Source organism: Neoarius graeffei, chromosome 25 (assembly GCF_027579695.1).
Source record: "Neoarius graeffei isolate fNeoGra1 chromosome 25, fNeoGra1.pri, whole genome shotgun sequence".
Lineage (NCBI taxonomy): Eukaryota > Metazoa > Chordata > Actinopteri > Siluriformes > Ariidae > Neoarius > Neoarius graeffei.
In genome coordinates, this window is record NC_083593.1 from 31704511 (window position 1) to 31724951 (window position 20441).

Below are 20441 nucleotides of genomic sequence, written 5' to 3' on the forward strand. Positions count from 1 at the left end.
CAGTTTGTATCCCTGTCATAAATAGAGAAAGGCTGCCCCTCATAGCCTGAAAAAGTGTTCATTCTATTTTTAATGGAGCATCTCAACAAACCTTAGCATGTTTGTCTTGAAAATATTTAGCTATTTGTGCTATATTTGGAGCATGAATGCGCTGCTGAGAATAACGTAACTGGATGGATCACGAATTGGTTAGTACCTAGATATGGCTAAGCCACTTCTATAGAAATAAATACTTAAAAGTAAATCTGCTGCTTTCCAGATTCCTAAGATGGCTCTTTTGTGTAGGTTTCCCTCTTACCACTTCCAAAATCTCATTAATGTGCACACACATAGCCGCTCACCATGACAAAGAAACACACAGAACATTCTTCTCCCTGTCTTTCGTTCCATGACACAAACATCATCTCTGTCATGGACACAATTTAATAAACACTCACACATCACCTCTGTCCTTCTCTCTCCCAAAACATGCACAAAGACATACAAATCCCCATGAAGCATCTTTCATTGATCGCAGCACCAACCTGGCATAGAACTAAGTACAAAACACCATCACTAATCACAGACTGTTCCAGGCAATTATCTCCTCAAACACTGAGCATGTGGAGGAGCATCTGAGCTGTCACTCACAGCAGCTTGGCTGACAGCAAGCGAAGCTTGCAAGTTTTGTTCAGAGCTCCGGACTGAGCGCCTGAGAAAGTTTTTTAACATGATGTGAATGCAAGTGTCTAGTGGGCTCTGCAGTGGACCTTTGAAGGCCTTCTCTATCTCACATACACAATCACAAACACACAGCCTGAGGTGCTCAGCAAGAGACAGCAAAACAAGGCCTGGTCCAAATAAACTTTTAGCAGTAATGCCAGAAAGTTGTGATTCAGAGACTATGTGCAAACTGCAGAGCTCTATTGAGGTTCTAATGCAGAACGCTGCAGGCTAAAGGACACACAGCGGGACGGAGAGAAACAACCTTCCTCCTACTGTCACGGTGTGTCACTGAGTCGAAAATAGAATAATATTTTCACAGAATTTAATTACAAAAACAACACATACTCAGAGTTGTGAGTTCATAGTAGGAGTTGAGAGAGAAGCCCAAATACCTGTTCAGCCACTGGATGCACTTACTGCTTTACTGATGTGTTATTAAAATACAAGAATAAACCAGTGTCAGATAAACACCATTCCCAAGAAATAAATTACTTACAGCACACTTTCCACTGGAGGTTAAGAGCGCTACAACATCCAAGCATCTACATCAATTAGCCTTGTTAAGCAAATGTCAATAACTTATTTAGCAAAAGCAAAATAATGGGGTAATAAAGTAGGCAGTAACCAAGGCAACAGTGCTTATTACATTTGGCACATATAAGACAAAAAACCCACCGTTCTGTGTATTTAAAAATACAAACCTTCCTTTCAGGTGTAGATACGAGTTTGGAAGCAAGAAATAACATATTTACTGGTGAAACCAAAACTTAAAAAGGAATCCATCCTCTTCTAAGTGACACCAAATAGTGAGATTATAAATTATTTCTCTTCTGCAACTGTGTACTAGAACTTCAAACAGTATTATGTGTGTTTAAAGGACGTTCAGTATGTGAATAAGACTCCTGAGATGAACACAGGAGCATCAACTAAGGCTGCCGAACCTGTCAAAGTACACTATACAGCCAAAAGTTTGTAGACACCTGACCATCGCACCCATATGTGAGCCTTCCCATATGGGTGTGATGGTCAGATGTCTACAAACTTTTCCCAAACTACTGGAAGCACACAATTGTCTAGCATGTTTTTGGATGCCTGGGGCATTAAAGCTAGATGGCCTTTCGATTTCATACAATCGGTAAAATTTAGTTCCCTCTGAAATTTGGTAATTGCGATATATATTTATTTCTGTAATATCTCAAAAACAAATGAAAAAAAAAAACAGGCCATTCTGTGGCTAGGAAGTTATTTAATTTGAGGGGATTCCCTAGCAAATAATGTGCATGAAATCGCTCACTTTACGCAGTCAAGCAGACAGAGGAAGTCTGTGAGCGCATGCACAGGTTTACCTTCTTCTTCTTCTTCTTTTTGGGTTTTACAGCAGCTGGCATCCACAGTGTTCCATTACTACCATCTACAGGTTTACCTTTGACCGTGCACTGACAGTTACATCATTCTGTCACTAAACGAACAGCTGATCACACCGAGGTGCTCGCTGACCGCTGATATTTATTAGTTTGGTCCTGTGTTTCCTTTCCTTCACAATATAATATCTTTTCTTCTCGCTTTCTGTTACTGTAGTCGGTCTTTCACGTTTCATTGACACACTCACGTCCTCCATTTTTCTCGACTGTTTCAAATTTGTATCCCACAATGCCTTGCGCGAACGGGGAAAGCCCACCACATGATGCATGACGTAGTATCTTGAATTGGGTCATGGTGAAGCAGGAAAAAATAGCAGAGAATTTAGTGCCATGTGGCCCTAAATTCATTAATTGTTCTATTTTTAAATAAATAAATAAATAAATAAATAAAATTGGAAGTCTGTGATTTGAATTCAGTAGCTTTTGGTCCACTAAACAAAAATAATTTGGTGTCAGGGAAAACTCTTTTTATGACTTAAACTTGAAAAATCTGAAAGGCAATCTGCCTTTAAGATTTCCCTTCACTGTACCTAATCACAATTGTGCTATCCAGGTTAAGAATGTATTGGAGATGAAACCTTATATAACCCCAAATCAGAAAAAGTTGGAATGGTATGGGAAGTACAAAATAAAAAAGAAAGCAGTGATTTCTAAATTTACTTTGTCTTGTATTTCATTACAGACAGTATGAACCCAAGATATTCCATGTTTTCTCTGGTCAACTTCATTTCATTTGTTAATATACATCTATTCTTGCATTTCAGTCCTGCAACACATTCTGAAAAAAAGCTGGGACGGGGCAAATTAGGGCGAGTAATGAGGTAAAACAGTTAAATTATGATGTGATTTGAAACAGATGATGTTAACAGGAGATTGTAATCATGATTTGGTATAAAAATCAGTATCCAGGAAAGGTCTAGTCTTCGAGGAGCAAAGATTGGTTGAGGATCTCCAGTTTGTCAACAAATGTGTGAGAAAATTATTGAAATGTTTAAAAACAATGCTCCTCAAATAAAGACAGGAAGAGATTTAGATATTTCACTCTCTACGGTGCATAATATCATTAAATGTTTCAAGGAATCTGAAGGAATTTCAGTGTGTAAAGGGCAAGGGCGCAAGCCTAAGCTGAACAACTGTGATCTCTGATCCCTCAGACAGCACTGCATCAAGAACCATCATTCATCTATAGCTGATATAACCACATGGGCTTAGGATTACTTTGGCTAACCTTTGTCAAGCACTATAATACAGAATTACAGCCACAAATGGCAGTTAAAACTTTACTGTGCAAAAAGAGAGCCTTATATTAACTGTGTCCAGAAGCGCTCTGAGCTCAGAGGCATCTTTGATGGACAATCATACAGTGGAAATGTGTATTGTGCTCAGATGAATCAGTATTCAAAGTCTTTTTGTAAGAAATGAACACTGTGTGCTCTGCACCAAAAACAAAAAGGACCATCCAGACCGTTACCAGCAACAATTCCAAAAGTCAGGGTCTGTCATGGTATGGTGTTGTGTCAGTGAAGTTGGCAAAGGTAACTTACACTTCTGTGATGGCAGCATTAATACAGAAAGATTTTGCACAAAGATTTTGGAGCAATATATAATGTTTTCAAGGTTACATCTTTTCCAGGGATACTTCAACAAGACAATGTAAAATCACATTCTGCGCACATTACAAATGCATGGCTGTGGAAGAAGAGGGTGCCTGTCCTCTCTGTCCCCAATAGAGAATATGTGGTGAATTTTCTCATCTCATCTCCTGTAGCCGCTTTATCCTGTTCTACAGGGTCGCAGGCAAGCTGGAGCCTATCCTAGCTGACTATGGGCGAAAGGCGGGGTACACCCTGGACAAGTCGCCAGGTCATCACAGGGCTGACACATAGACACAGACAACCATTCACACTCACATCTACAGTCAATTTAGAATCACCAGTTAACCTAACCTGCATGTCTTTGGACTGTGGGGGAAACCGGAGCACCCGGAGGAAACCCACGCGGACACGGGGAGAACATGCAAACTCCGCACAGAAAGGCCCTCGCCGGCCACGGGGCTTGAACCCGGACCTTCTTGCTGTGAGGCGACAGTGCTAACCACTACACCACCGTGCCGCCGTGGTGAATTTTGAAACAAAAAATATGGCAATGACGACTCTGTACTGTTGCACACCTTAAGTCCTGTTTACAGGAAAAATGGGACAAGATAACACCTGAAACGCTTCATCACTTGTTGTCTTCAGGTCCTAAACATTTTTAAGTGTTGTCAGAAGAAATGGCAACATTATAAAGTGGTAAATACTTTACCATCCCAACTCGTTTTGAAATGTGTTGCAAGAATCAAAATTGAAATGTGTTTATTTTGAAAAAGCAATAAAATTCATGAGTTAAAACATCAAAAATGTGCTATTGTATTGTTTTAAGTGTGATACAGGTCAAATATTATTTACAAATAATTGTTTTCAGTTTTAATTTCAATTTCAACCTTCCATTCCAACTTTTTCTGATTTGGGGTTGTAATACTTTGGTCACAATTTAACATGGCGGTAAATCTGTCTTTCAGACACTTAAGTACAGTATTTCCCTTCCTAAAGGGACATATTATGAAAAAACTGACTTTTTAGTGTTTTTGCACATATATTTGGATAGCAGGGCCTAAAAACCCACCAACTATGAATTTAGTTTATTTTGGGCTGTCTAGGTCAGAAAACATGCGGTTCAACAAGCCATTCAGATTTGGCTCCCCTCCTTACATCAAGAGAAGAACTTACTGGAATTATACCTCCCCCTCATCTGAGTATCTCCACCCACAGCTTGAGAACTACCTTTGCAAGGTGTGCCCTTTTTTCTTGCAAGTGCTGGCGCCGCAACAGTCCAGCAACCACAGTTTGCTTACTCTTGACACCGTCATCTACCATACTCCATCATATCAGGGGCATGTCCATAGGCTTACTGCCAAAGAAGTTGCCATCCATTTCCAGTCAGCTTTTAAAGTTTTTAAAGTGTAAAATCTCGACTATGCTCACTATCACGATAATATCTAGTTCTTGTATGGTATATAGCTTATGTTGTGTTAGCCTTGCAGTGAGGAGCATAGTTTGTTTGGAAAAGTATTGTAAAGAAAATGAACAATTCCACTAAAATATAAAATTTAAAAGTGAGTTTAAAATTACCATTCTGTAACGGCCATCTGTAGTCTTGTTTGTGGCACTGGCTCAGTGTCTGCTTCTTCATTTTCCTGTTCTGAGTCAGGTTCATTCATATGGATGGCATGATTTATTGTTACAATTTTTTTTTGTCTGACAATACATTTTTATTGAATGACTATCCTATAAATCAACCCTTTCACATGAAAGATGGCATTTATTTGTAAAAATAATGTTTATTTTTGTCGCACCAGGTTCGATTTTTCTAATATTTCATCCATGAAAGGAACACATTCAACCAATCAGAACATTGGTTGCAGGTATGACAGAGTCACTCTTTCTTGTGTGTCTCAAAACCCAGCACTGTTTGACAAGGGCAACAAAAATGATAAAGATGACTTGAAAGACAAGGCCTGGAGGGAAAAAAATAGGAGAGGAACTTAGCAATCAAAATAGGGGCTGTATAGTCCATGGTCCATAGCCTGCATTGTGATGTGGTAAAACTTGCTATCAAACTCAGCAACTCCTGAACTAAGTTGTGAAAGTCCCCGCATTCTCGCCGACTTCTCAGGATAGGATTTACCCAACACCCCCCCCCCCCTTTTTTTTTAAATGAATAAGCACCAGCTTATCATCACTTGTTGACTTCTTCACCATGTGATTATTTTGTCTTGGGATTTCATACAACGCACAACATACAACAACAGGAGAAAAAGAACTAAGGCTTTTTTTTTTTCAATTAAAAAAACTTGCAAACTCTACAAAAGCATCTTGGAGAATAATATAAAAATAAGTGAAAAGTGTATGGCATGTTCTCTTTAATACTAAGTCCACTTTTTGGGAGACATAATGCTCAGCAAAATAAAAGACAAGTAAATGCTAGAAGTTTGAGAACTTATTGCTGATAATTAACAATTATAAAGTCTCTACAACTGTGGAATGGAAGAAAGATTAAAAAGATTAAAAAGGAGAAAGAAATGACGAAAAGGGTAAATAACTGATTCTATTGAATGCTCAATTCTAAATGGTCAGAAGGTGTTGATTAAAGGTTCTGACTGCAAAGTTGAATTCTGGACAAAAATATTCTATTTCTATTACAGTTGGAGTATTGAGATGTTTCGCATTGATTTGAAGTTGATTTGAGTTGAAACCGAGGAGTTGCGCTGCTGCACACACCGTGTATCCTATGTGTAAGTGTTTTGCCAAGATAAAATGTGTCCCACATTTTACGATTCCTGAGATTACTGAAGCAATTGAGCAACAATATCATGTAACCACTGTGGGGCGTGTTTGACCAACTTTTCACCAAAACAAGTCAGCGTGGGCAAACATGGCGGACTCTGCTCTCCCGCCAGCTAAAAGCCAGCGGAAAAGAAAAAGAAAATATGAAAGTGAATCAGCTAGAAAGCACGCCAGAAAAATGACAGAAACCAAAAAGTTGTCCGCAAGAATTTTTATGAAGGAACAGATTGACCGTTGGAATCAACTGAAGGATGAAACAGGCGTGAAATCTAATGAAGAATTTGCAGCACTTGTCTTGGATTGGTGAGTCAGAGTTTGGAGTTAGACACCTAATGTTTTGATCTTACAGAGAAAGAAACGATAACACAAAAGCAGTAATAGAGAAAAGATATCCATCTTTTGTTTCACAGATCTATTCGCGAATGTCAACCACAAATTACATTCCTGCGACTCAAAACTCTACAAGGTCAACACAGAGTCACAATGTTTTCCGCATGTCGCCATCTGAGTGGCTGTCCACACGGCAACGGATCCAGGTGAATCTGATAAAATTGTTTATCGTTTCGGCCTGGCATCCACACGGCACCGGCGTTTTGGGTGCCCCAAAACGATATTTTTTGAGAACGGGTTCCAGAGTGGAAAAATCTGGCAACGGCGCCGTTGCGAAGTCGTCTGGATGAGTAGAACGGATTTGTTTACAATGACGTCACAACCACATGACTAGAACAAGCAGCACTCTCGCTGTTTTGTATGAACCACTGCATTGCATTCACTTCTGCATACAGCTTTTCTTTTAAATAAACAAGTAACTGAACCATTTCTTGAATTTCTTTTTTTTATTGGATAAGACTGCTTTTCAAAATGTTCACACACAATATAAAAAGTTATATAAATTATATAAAAATGCTTTTCAAAATGTTCACACACAATAAGAAAATTAAGTTATATAAAACTATGCACACTAATAAAACTAATTTGTACACACAGAAGGCACAATTTCCTCGCGTAGTCGCAGCCATTTTCTTCTTGTTGTGTTGCATGCGTCCTACTTCTTCTATTGTTCTGGTGTCTCCGATGGGACCGTCTTACAGCGCACGGAGAGGTGTGGCATGTGTATTGCATTGTTTTCAGCAAGCGTTGCGTTGCCATATGTACCTGATATTTTACTGATCCGTTGCCCATGTGGACGCGATATTTTTTTAAATAAAATCTCGTTGCCGTTGTCGTGTGGATGTAGCCTTAGTGTGACCCGGTTCCATAGTTATGCTAATTAGTTAAAGCTCTTCGCGTTTGGTTGTTTCCATAGGACCATACTGTTTACCTCAAGAGGTAGGAAAACGGTCCCAAAACAGAGAAAAGCAACCCTCAACACTTCAAAATGATCTCATTCTCATCCGTATGATATTCTTCTTGCGGGACATGGGAAAATGCCATGCACAATAAAAATTTTAAAATTTCAGATGACTTTGCAGTCAGTACCTTTAATTTACTCTGACAGTAATCCTAGGTGAAAGGGTTATATGAATGGCTTCTTCTCGTACATTATCATTTCTGTATTAACAATTTTCACAGGGACTTGTGTGATTGGTGCGCCACATACACAGATTAAAAATTTTTATAACTGTTGATATGGTGAACTTTTCTGTGAGGAGATATTTATTTTGATTTCTGAAAGATCTCTCCAGTGTCAGCACTTTGTAACAGTAAGCAATAAAGCTGTAAAGGTTTCTAACAAAGGAATGTCATCAGGACTGAGGGTTTTGTATTGTCATAATTAATATTGTGACAAATTGTGTTTTTTTGTTTTGGTTTCCTAACTTCAAGAGAGTGAAAAAAATTGAGGGCGGAGAGGGAACAACTGTTTATAGCTGTTTTAACATAAGTGATAACTGGAACTAATTTGTTTCATGGATGTTCAACAATATTAAATGTCATTATAAATGGATAAAAGTCTGATTTTTTTCAGTGAAGGAAAATGTAATGTAAATGGAAAACTGCTGTTGTACAATAGCACTAAAATATATCAAGATGTGCTGTTATTGGAAAATAATTAATTTTGAGGTGGTAACAGTAACTCCATCACACCATGTGGTCATTGATTATTTTCCTATAACTGCAGGCCCAGTCATGTTTTATTCCTTACTTATCACATTTCTATTATATATATATATATATATATATATATATATATATATATATATATATATATATATGGATATATAATTGCTCATTAGTTCATATATTGTATTAGTAAATAGTCAGGTAAACCAGTAAATGTTCTAATCTACAAGTGAAGTAGCCTGCACAATGAGTTAACATTAGGTTTTTGGCAAAATATTATAAACAGCTGATGACACAGTGGTGCTGCAGGCGGTGTTGTATACGCACATCTCCAGGGTCCCTGGTTCAATCCTGAACCAGGATTTGTTAATGTTACTGGCTCCTAAAAACATGCTACTAGGTGGATTGTTGATGCTAAAATGCTCCTTATTGCTAAGATGTGAGTGAATGTGTGTAATATATTTGTAGGCAGTGTTCCCAGGATGGGCTCTGGAACAACGGTAAGAGTGCTGACAAACAGTATTAAGAGCATTAGCAGTTTAAAAAAAAAATCCAAATAATACCCAACCTTAGTTTGGACTATTCAGGGAACAAAGTGTACAGGAGTGTAGGACAAAGGTTTTTCATTTCTGGACTGGTGAGAGCAGCACTGGACACTGGCCTATTTTCCATTCCACTGCTGGAACAAGTTACGTGGTCAGTAACGTGACTTGCAGCAAAACAGCAAAACGAAACCTTCAACAAACCTTAATAATTACATTTAACTTTAGAAATTCAAGCCATGGAAAATACATTTGTAATTGTACCTCTATAATGCAGAATAACTAAAAACTCAAATTATATTCCAGTTCTTTAGTGGGTTAATGAAGGAAAGACTGGAAAAGGACAGCATTTCACGGATCATAAGTATGTTTACATGCACAAAATACAAAAAACAAATCACTGCCAAAATCTGATTTGGTAACTACTTAAGAGTAATGCTGATAAGGATACAGCACATCATGGCACCTGATACAAATGTACAAACAAACATTTATAAAAGTTTATTCCACTAGTTGCCAGAAAACAGATTGATTTTCATGAATTATGCCATCAAGTTGACATAACACATAAGTAACAAGTATAACTTGACTTGAGTTATGATACTTTCAGCTAACTTACATTAAATTGCCAAGACATTGCCATAATTGGGAAAAATTTAAAAAATAAACAAATAAATAAATAAATTAAAAACTTAACACTTCTAAAAGAAATACAGTTCCTGTCAAAAGTTTGTACACCCCACTCATAGGTTTTTCTCTGTTTGACTATTCTGTACACTGCAGAACAATACTGAAAAAATCAAAACTATGAAATAACATCTAGAACATATATGGAATTATATGGAAAACAAAAAAAGTGTTAAAAAAAGTTTCATATTTTAGATTCTTCAAAGTAGCCACCATTTACTTTGTTGACGGTTTGTACACTAATGGCATTATCTTGACCAGCTTCATGAGGTAGTCACCTGGAATGCTTTTCAATTAACTGGTGTGCCTCGTCAAAAGTTAATTAGTCCATTTTCTTGCCTTCTTAATGCGTTTGAGATCAAACAGTAAATAGTAAATTATAAAAATACAGTAAATAGCCCTATTCTTCAACTGTAGTAATCCAAGAACTGCTCAAATAAGTAAAGAGAAACAACAGCCATCATCATCATTAATGAAGCGTCTTTTAATTAAAATAAAGAAAATCCATTGAGTTAAAAGGTGTGTCCAAACTTCTGACTGGTACTGTATATCTTGTACTTGCCACATGGTAGTAATAATACCTACATCCAAAACATGTTTAGAACATATTTATATATGTATGACATAGTAAACATTTCAATAGTGACAGTAATTACACTGTAATAACAGATTTAACTATATTTTCTCTGGTCATTAAGTAAAGTATGTTTCTTATTTCTGCATATAAGCCTGTTAGGAATATTTATGACAATGTTATGACACCGTAATAACAGTTCTATATTTACTCTGGCTCTTAAGTAAAGTCAATTTCATCCATAACATCTTTATGAATATGTATGACAGGGTTATGTATGTTGTATAATTGTAAATGACAAAGAGATTGGTTTTGATGTGACTTTCTCGTAATCATATGGATCTGACTGAAGAGGTACACAAAGTTACAAAATTAGTTATTATGCTGTTCAAACATAATGAAAATATTATAACATAACCAAACAAAGATCTGCCACTTTGCCAAACTGACAAAATCAGCCTTTGTGACTGTTGATACTTGATGGTGTAAATGTTTATAAAATGTTTATGTCGGCTCTCAGTCATCATAAAGGGCAGGTGTGGTACAGCCTTCTTAACTGTTATTACTGTGAATCAAAGTGTCAAAACTAAACTATCTAATAAGTGCAGAAAATCTGATTTTTGTATCTACTATATGATTGGGTTTACATGCACTGAAGAAATCTGATTATGGAATGAAACTCCACATCTAAATGATCCAGGTAATAATTAAATTAAATATACACCTGACAACAAAAAAATTAAAAATGTATATTTATTGGTGTTTTTTTTTTAACATGGAGTCACCTTACTGCTAAATACTTATTCATGAGTTTAATAGTTGAATATTAGTTGCATATAATGTTGCTGCTAACCGGTGACTGTTGAAAACACACAATAAGCAGACGGTTTGTTTGCATATAAATGCACCGTACATAATAGGATAAGGTCTTATGCTTTGTATTGTGTTTGAGTGTGTGCGAACGATCTATTAGCTGCCCATGTTTACTGGTCCAGTGAAGGGGTAACATGAACACTCTCTCCCTCTCTCACTCACTCACACACACACACACACACACACACACACACACACACACACACACACACACACACACACACACAGCAGCCAATGGAAGCAGGCCGTAATTGGAGAGAGAAGCTGAGCGAACAATGGAGATATTGTGCTAGGCTATGGAAAGATGTTCAACTGGATAAAGAATGCACTCCAGAGATACAGACTGGAACTGATCAATAGCAAGTGTGTGAACCCAGACTGGGAAGACACTCAGCCCACACTTAATCTCCATCTCTCTCTGTCTTTCCAGTTTCTGAATCTGTTCCTTTTATTCAAATTTCTTTACTCTGTATGTGTGTGTGCGTGAGTGTAGCTAGAACAGAAAAGACCAAAAAACAGGGCACAAGCCCCAACCACTAATACACAAACACATAACACACACAAGCCCTCCAAATGCACCAACTGCTCGAAAGTTGAAGTGTTCTGTGAGCCACAAGTGTACACTTCCACACTCCACCAGCTCCATCTGCTGCATTCAGAAAAGGACGCACCTCATAGCCAGCACTCATCTATAAAGCAGGATGAGTGGAAGGGTGAGAAACAAGGAGAGAGAAAAAATCACAAATGAGAGTTGCAGGAAGGTGAGAGAAGGATTAGGAGATATGAGATGATGACATATCCAAGAAGCAGATGCCAGCAAGCCAGCTCTAGAGAGAGAAAAGAAAGCTTGAGGAAGGGTTTTGGAAAGAGAAAGAGCCAGAAATAGAGCAGGAGTGCAGGGGCAAGCCACTTTGCTGCAGTTTTACTGGAGTTCAGGGACAGCAACCTGAAAAATGCCAGCCAGCAAATCCTTAGTCACATCACCATATAAATCCTGCAAAAACTTATCCTCCATTCCGGTTGCAATACTCAACTAAATCAGCTGTTGTTATCCTGATTATTTGTTCTTACCTCAGAGCTGCTCTGCCACTGCTCCTGCATGGCTGCAAGTGTGTGAGCACAGGCTTCAGGCAGACAGTACAGTGTGTACAGCCTCGACAATACAGCTCCCCTCTCTCTGGCTAGTAAAGTAAGTGTGTGTGTGTGTGTGTGTGTGTGTGTGTGTGTGTGTGTCTGAGATGTGGGGCAGCCCTGAAGTGCTTTCCCATTGCTGTAATCAGCGCTATGCATATAACAAAGTCCACTGCAGGGAACCCTGCCAAGCAGGAACCAAAAAGACCAGGGCCAGAGGGTGCACCCGGAGCTCTTTCAGTGTAACACTGGGACCTGAGCAACACGTTTTCGCAAGAATTGCTTTACTAAGTGAGAAGAGGTCTTACTGCTATCGTGAGCTTCGATATTTACAGACTCCCACTCAGTAAAGCAGACCACTTTTTGACAGAGGATGCATAATGAGTACGAGTGTGGGGGTGTGAATGCACAAGTGTGTGAATCTGAGTGTGCAGCAGAAGCAAGAATGGCAGGATTTGTATTGCCTAATGTAGACAATACAAAATAATAGATAAAAGATTAATAACATTAAATGAGCATTTTCACCATTATTATGTCCTGTGTGTGCAATGACTAAAAAGGAAAACCTGTTTATTCTAAACCCACTTAAAAAGGGAGCACAAGCACAGCTGTTGAATTGAATAAAAAATTACATTAAACATTTATTCAAACACATACAGTGGTGCTTGAAAGTTTGTGAACCCTTTAGAATTTTCTATATTTCTGCATAAATATGACCTAAAACATCAGATTTTCACACAAGTCCTAAAAGTAGATAAAGAGAACCCAGTTAAACAAATGAGACAAAAATATTATAATTGGTCATTTATTTATTGAGGAAAATGATCCAATATTACATATCTGTGAATGGCAAAAGTATGTGAACCTCTAGGATTAGCAGTTGATTTGAATGTGAAATTAGAGTCAGGTGTATTAAATCAATGGGATGACAATCAGGTGTGAGTGGGCAACCTGTTTTATTTAAAGAACAGGGATCTATCAAAGTCTGATCTTCACAACACATGTTTGTGAAAGTGTATCATGGCACGAACAAAGGAGATTTCTGAGGACCTCAGCATTGTTGATGCTCATCAGGCTGGAAAAGATTACAAAACCATCTCTAAAGAGTTTGGACTCCACCAATCCACAGTCAGACAGACTGTGTATAAATGGAGGAAATTCAAGACCATTGTTACCCTCCCCAGGAGTGGTCAACCAACAAAGATCACTCCAAGAGCAAGGCATGTAATAATTGGCGAGGTCACAAAGGACCCCAGGGTAACTTTTAAGCAACTGAAGGCCTCTCTCACATTGGCTAATGTTAATGTTCATAAGTCCACCATCAGCAGAACGCTGAACAACAATGGTGTGCATGGCAGGGTTGCAAGGAGAATGCCACTGCTCTCCAAAAAGAACATTGCTGCTCATCTGCAGTTTACTAAAGATCACGTGGGCAAGCCAGAAGGCTACTGGAAAAATGTTTTGTGTATGGATGAGACCAAAATAGAACTTTTTGTCTTAAATGAGAAGCGTTATGTTTGGAGAAAAGAAAACACTGCATTCCAGCATAAGAACCTTATCCCATCTGTGAAACATGGTGGTGGTAGTATCATGGTTTGGGCCTGTTTTGCTGCATCTGGACCAGGATGGCTTGCCATCATTGATGGAACAATGAATTCTGAATTATAACAGCAAATTCTAAAGAAAAATGCCAGGACATCTGTCCATGAACTGAATTTCAAGAGAAGGTGGATCATGCAGCAAGACAACGACCCTAAGCACACAAGTCGTTCTACCAAAGAATGGTTAAAGAAGAATAAAGTTAATGCTTTGGAATGGCCAAGTCAAAGTCCTGACCTTAATCCAGTCGAAATGTTGTGGAAAGACCTGAAGCGAGCAGGTCATGTGAGGAAACCCACCAACATCCCAGAGTTGAAGCTGTTCTGTATGGAGGAATGGTCTAAAATCCCTCCAAGCCAGTGTGCAGGATTGATCAACAGTTACCGGAAACGTTTAGTTGCAGTTATTGCTGCACAAGGGGGTCACACCAGATAATGAAAGCAAAGGTTCACATACTTTTGCCACTCACAGGTATGTAATATTGGATCATTTTCCTCAATAAATAAATGACCAAGTGTAATATTTTTGTCTCATTTGTTTAACTGGGTTCTCTTTATCTACTTTTAGGACTTGTATGAAAATCTGATGATGTTTTAGGTCATATTTATGCAGAAATATAGAACATTCTAAAGGGTCCACAAACTTTCAAGCACCACTGTCTTTCTGTAGCGGTGGCACGGTGATGTACGGTAGTGGTTAGCACTGTTGCCTCACAGCATGAAGGTTGATGGGAGCTTTTCTGTGTGGAGTTTGCATGTTCTCCCCATGTCTGGGTGGGTTTCCTCCGGGTGCTCCGGTTTCCCCCACAGTCCAAAGACATGCAGGCTAGGCTAACTGGTGGCTCTAAATTAGGGCTGAACGATCTATCGTTTTCGACCGAAAATCGCGATCTCAGACAACACGATTTTGGGATCGTCAAAGCCGCGGTTTTTCTCAGTGCTCCTAAACTGACCCATATTTTGTTTCGTCAATAAATTGTCCTCATTTTTTACACTACAGACAAAAAAAATTATGTTCAGGAAAGCTTTGTGGCACTCAGTGTGAAAGAAGTTTGTGAATATCTCCTTCCGTTTTCGTGTACATCCCCGTTGTTTGGAGGGAGCACTGTGAGGAGAAACTGCGCTTTCTCTGTCTGTGTCTGAGCACGCGGGTGGGGGAGGGGCGGCTCTCTCTCTCTCACACACACAGGAGGGAGGGGCCCTGCAATAGCGACTGCTACAGCCACTGCATCACTCTTATTTCCCACAGGGGAATTGTTGGCTCTAGTTATAATTTATAATGCTTATGTACATTCTTTTTCAAAAGTGCAATATTTTGATGCTGCTGAGCCATTGATCAACATTTTTTATGTCTGATATGTTGTAGATGGGAAAAGTAAAAGAAGCAAAAGTTTACTTAAGAAAGATGGCTCTCTTTATTTTTATTTTAAGTTATTATAACTTGTTCCTCAGGCACTCAATGTTAATAAACAGGCCTACATTTGAAATCTGTTGACCTCAGTTTTCATTCTTGCATTAGCTTTATGGAATTCATTGTATTAATTAATTTGCACAGAAACTTGATTTAAAGAAAAAAAAATCGTGGTTGAAATCGAAATCGCAATATCTGCCAGAAAAATCGCAATTCAATTTTTTCTTAAAATCGTTCAGCCCTGCTCTAAATTGACCGTAGATGTGAATGTGAATCGTTGTTTGTCTCTGTGTGTCAGCCCTGTAATGATCTGGTGACTTGTCCACGGTGTACCCTGCCTCTCGCCCATAGTCAGTTGGGATATACTCCAGCTTGCCTGCGACCCTGCACAGGATAAGCGGTTACGGATAATGGATATTTTTGTAGAACTTTCATTTGACACTTCAGTCAAAGGTATTTTTACATTAAGCTCTAAATCTGAGCTTTTCTGGTTCTGGATCACTGACTCAGTTGTGTGGGAAAACACATAACAGCTTTTATAAGACATTTTTTCATCCCATCTCATCCTGTTAGAGTGTGTAGTAAATGTAGCTTTACATAGTCAAGTATTTTAAGCATTTGTCAAAATTCAACACCTGCGCTTAGGCTTCTTTTACCGGCAAGTTTTGAGTAAACAGGCTTGATGTCTTTCCTCAGGACAGGAACACCTGCAAAAACTTAATTCTTTCATTCTTCTTCAGTAAGCGTTTTATCCTGGTCAGGATCATGGTAGATTCGTTGCCTATCCTGGCACCACTGGGACCAAAGGATTACATGCCAATCTAGGGAAAACACCACTCTGTCACAGAGTACCATGCGCATACACACACATTCACATGCTCATTCACATAAAGGGCAAGCATAGCCGATCCGCCTACCAGTAGGTGGGCAGTAACGCTGAGAACCCAGAGGAAACCAACATGGACATGGGGACACAATGCAAAATTCCACAATGACAAGTTAAAACTCTCGTTTATGGTATTCTCTCATACACAACAGTTGCAGTAGATAACATTCCAAGCAGAGGCTTTGAAAGATTAATTCAGCTGGATTCTAAAACTCAGTTCAACATTCGATTTCTCAGACTGACTCTGCAACTCTCTGTATCAGCGAGCTTCACCACACCATAGCACTAAACCCTGCTACTCCCATTTCTCAGCCCACAATCCTGCTGTCCTCACCACAGTAGTGACCGATTCATTCACCAGCATGACAAATGCACACTGAATGGCCATTAAACTCCAATGTTTATAGTCCAAAAAATTATTCATCTTTATCATTTAGTCTAAAAGCTGTAAAAGCACTAACGTGTGCTGTATGATGATTCTTCTTCCTCATCATTCTGTATACAGTACAAGTTAGTGTTTTTATAACTTTTAGACTAAACAAGTAGAACTCGCTGCCAATCGAGTCAACAGGGATGCATCCACTACAATACCAGTCAAAAGTTTAGACACAGCTTCTAATTCAATGTTTTCTTTCTTTATTTTTATTAATTAAAAAAAACACTTCATGTCTTAAAGTAATGATGGATGTCGTTTCTCTTTACTTAGTTGAGTGGTTCTTGACATAATATGGATCACTATAGTTGTGGAATAGGGCTATTTACTGTACTTTTATTATTTACTATTTACTGTTTGATCTCAAACACATTAAGAAGGCAATAAATTGCACTAATTACCTTTTGACGAGGCACACCTGTTAATTGAAAAGCATTCCAGGTGACTACCTCATGAAGCTGCTTAAGATAATGCCAATAGTGTACAAAGCGTCATCAAGGTAAACAGTGGCTACTTTGAAGAATCTAAAATATGAAACAAATTTAGTTTTTTAACCCTTTTTTGTTTACCACATAATTCCATATCTGTTCCATTTGTTATTTCATAGTTTTTATGTCTTCAGTATTTTTCTACATTGTAGAACAGTCAAAATACTGAAAAAACTATGAATGAGTAGGGGTGTACAAACTTTTGACAGGTGCTGTACCAAAAATTCTAGTCATTCTTGTTGCTAATTTCTATTATAGAAATATTACATTACAGGCATTTAGCAGATGCTCTTATCCAGAGCGACCTACAACATATCCAGAGCAGCCTGGGGAGCAGTTGGGGGTTAGGTGCTTTGTTCAAGGACACTTCAGCCATTCCTGCTGGTCCAGGAATGGACCAGCAGTTATGGCTGAAATCAATCCAGTGACCTTTTAGTCCCAAAGCTGCTTCTCTAACCTTTAGGCCATGGCTTCCCCTACTCTTAAAATATATACTATATGGCCAAAGGTTTGTAGCCACCTAACCATCAACCCCATATTTGGTTCTTCCCCAAACTGTTGCCACAGACTTGGAAGCACCCAATTGTATAGGATGTCTTTGGATGCTGTAGTTTTACAATTTCCCTTTACTGGAACTAAGAGCCACAAACATATTCCAGTATGGCAGTGCTCTTGTGCACAAAAAACAAAGTCCATGAAGACATGGTTTGCCAAGGTTGGTCTGGAAAAGCTTGAGTGGCCTGCACAGAGCGCTGACCTCAATCCTACTCAACACTGATTAGAACTGTACACCAGGCATTCCTGCCTAAGTACTTCACTCATGTATTTCACTCATGCTCCTGTGGCTGAATGAGCAAATCCCCACAGTCACATTCCAAAATCTAATGGAAAGCCTTCCTGGAAGAATGGAGGTTACAATAACAGGAAAGGAAGAATAAGTCTGGAATGGGATGTTCAAAAAGCACATGGTTAGATATCCAGATACTTTTGGCCATGTAGTGTATGTACTGTACTTGTGTTCTCTTGCAACTCATCTCATCTCATTATCTGTAGCCGCTTTATCCTGTCCTACAGGGTCGCAGGCAAGCTGGAGCCTATCCCAGCTGACTACGGGCGAAAGGCAGGGTACACCCTGGACAAGTCGCCAGGTCATCACAGGGCTGACACATAGACACAGACAACCATTCACATTCACACCTACGGTCAATTTAGAGTCACCAGTTAACCTAACCTGCACGTCTTTGGACTGTGGGGGAAACCGGAGCACCTGGAGGAAACCCACATGGACACGGGGAGAACATGCAAACTCCACACAGAAAGGCCCTCGCCGGCCATGGGGCTCGAACCCAGACCTTCTTACTGTGAGGCAACAGCGCTAACCACTACACCACCGTGCCGCCCTCGCTTGCAACTCATTATCACACACATTTGATGTGTTTGCAAGTTATTCATTCTTTAGAGCAAATGTAGTGATTGCTGGAGTGAAGAGACCAGGTCATAGAGTGACTGCAAGAACTGAAAGTGTGAGAGAAGTGATTTAGGTATAACGACCCAGAAAACAACCTGAAGCTTTATCTGTCAGGTCTGTCACTATGGATGGAAACTTTAATTTAAAACAACAGCTTTTGTCATCAGATGCTATACTGGTTTTGTTTTTAAGAATTTAGGACATTTGTGATTATATAACAGGATAAAAAAATTCCACACACTGTTGGATGTTTTGATATATTTGCATTTTCTAAATTTGATGTTTTCATGGTTAGTTTTAAAATGATTTGTCTAGTGGAATTACTGACTGGTTGCTATATTTGGACAACAATTAGCCATGTCAGCTCTGGATAATTTCATGCCCTATTTTATTTGTATAGCACTTTCAACAATAGATTGTCACAAATCATTTTACACCAATCCGGCTGCAGAGTTAGATCCCTAATGAACAAGACACAGGCAACAGTGACGAGGAAAATCTCCATGGATGAAAGCTTGAGAGGAACTAACCTCAAACCAGAGCCCATCCTCTTCTGGATGACACTAGACACTGAGGTCATAGAATCGTGCTGCACTGAAGCCTTCATCAGTGAGCAGTTGATCGCGTCAACAAAATAGACAATGTTAAAACTATAATGAATTTCCTGGTTACACAATTGCAAATTTTTGGCCATAGGACACCCTCACAGAAGTGAGTTATTTATAATCACACTATCTATTATCACCCAAATGAGGATGGGTTTCCTTTTGAGTCTGGTTCCTCTCAAGGTTTCTTCCTCACGTCGTCTGTCACCTCAGGCTTGCTCATTAGGGATACATTCAAATGTTTAAAATGTCTATATTTCTGTAACATTGCTTTGTGACAATGTCTATTGTTAAAAGTGCTATACAAATAAAATTGACTTGATTTCAATCATTGCAGTATTAAGTCTGTTGAAAAGATCATCAGTTTGAGCAGATTGTGAATAAGAGTACTGAAATGAGCACAGGACAGTTTTTATGATTACAGCAGCAGTTCCATAACAGCTGTATTATGAAAAGAAATGGCTCCCAGTTAAACCATGACGGTAATGATATTTATCACACATGGTAATGAAGAGAGCAAAGTATACCAAAATTGAAAGCACACTATTGTGTAGAGTGTCACTGTATGCTTCAACATTAAGATTTCCCTTAGCTAGATCTAAGTGGCCAAACCCAAACATGTTCCACCATGACCAAGGGAAGGGAAGGGTTCCCACCAAAGGAAGACCTGGCCTCACAGTTAGAGAAGCAGCTTTGGGACCAAAAGGTCACTGGTTTGATTCCCTGGACCAGCAGGAATGGCTGAAGTGCCCTTGAGCAAGGCACCTAACCCCCAGGTTGCTCTGGGTATGTTGTATGTTGCTCTGGATAAGAGCATCTGCTGAATGCCTGTAATGTAATGATAATGACCCTGTGCACAAAATTAGGTCCTCAAAAACATGGCTTTTGCCAAGGATGGAATGTAAGAACTCGAGTGGCCTCGACCCCACTAAACAACTTTGGGATGATTTGGAACTGTGCACCAGGCCTTTTCGCTTGACCTCACTAAAGCTCTTTTGGCTGAATGAGCACAAATCCTCACAGCCACACTCCAAAATCTAGTGGAAAGCCTTCTTCAGGAAGTGGAGGTTATTATAACAGTAAATGGGGACTAAATAGGGAACGGAATATTCAACACACACATATGAAAGTGATGGTCAGGTGTCCACAAACCTTCAGCCATATAATGTTTAT

General features: G+C 39.0%; 1 protein-coding gene across 10 annotated transcripts in view; it reads right to left on the bottom strand.

Moving 5' to 3' along the window:
• Nucleotides 1-20441, bottom strand: part of dlg2 (discs, large homolog 2 (Drosophila)) — a 450021-nt gene that overhangs the window by 358847 nt on the left and 70733 nt on the right. Inside the window, exon 1 of one of the 10 annotated variants that reach the window (XM_060909117.1) lies at nucleotides 12320-12448. The exons of the other annotated variants lie outside the window; for them this stretch is intronic. Coding sequence (XP_060765100.1) covers nucleotides 12320-12349 — 30 coding nt within the window. The 5' untranslated portion in view covers nucleotides 12350-12448. Of the gene's footprint in view, nucleotides 1-12319; nucleotides 12449-20441 lie in introns of those variants that run through there. 10 annotated transcript variants of the gene reach the window in all.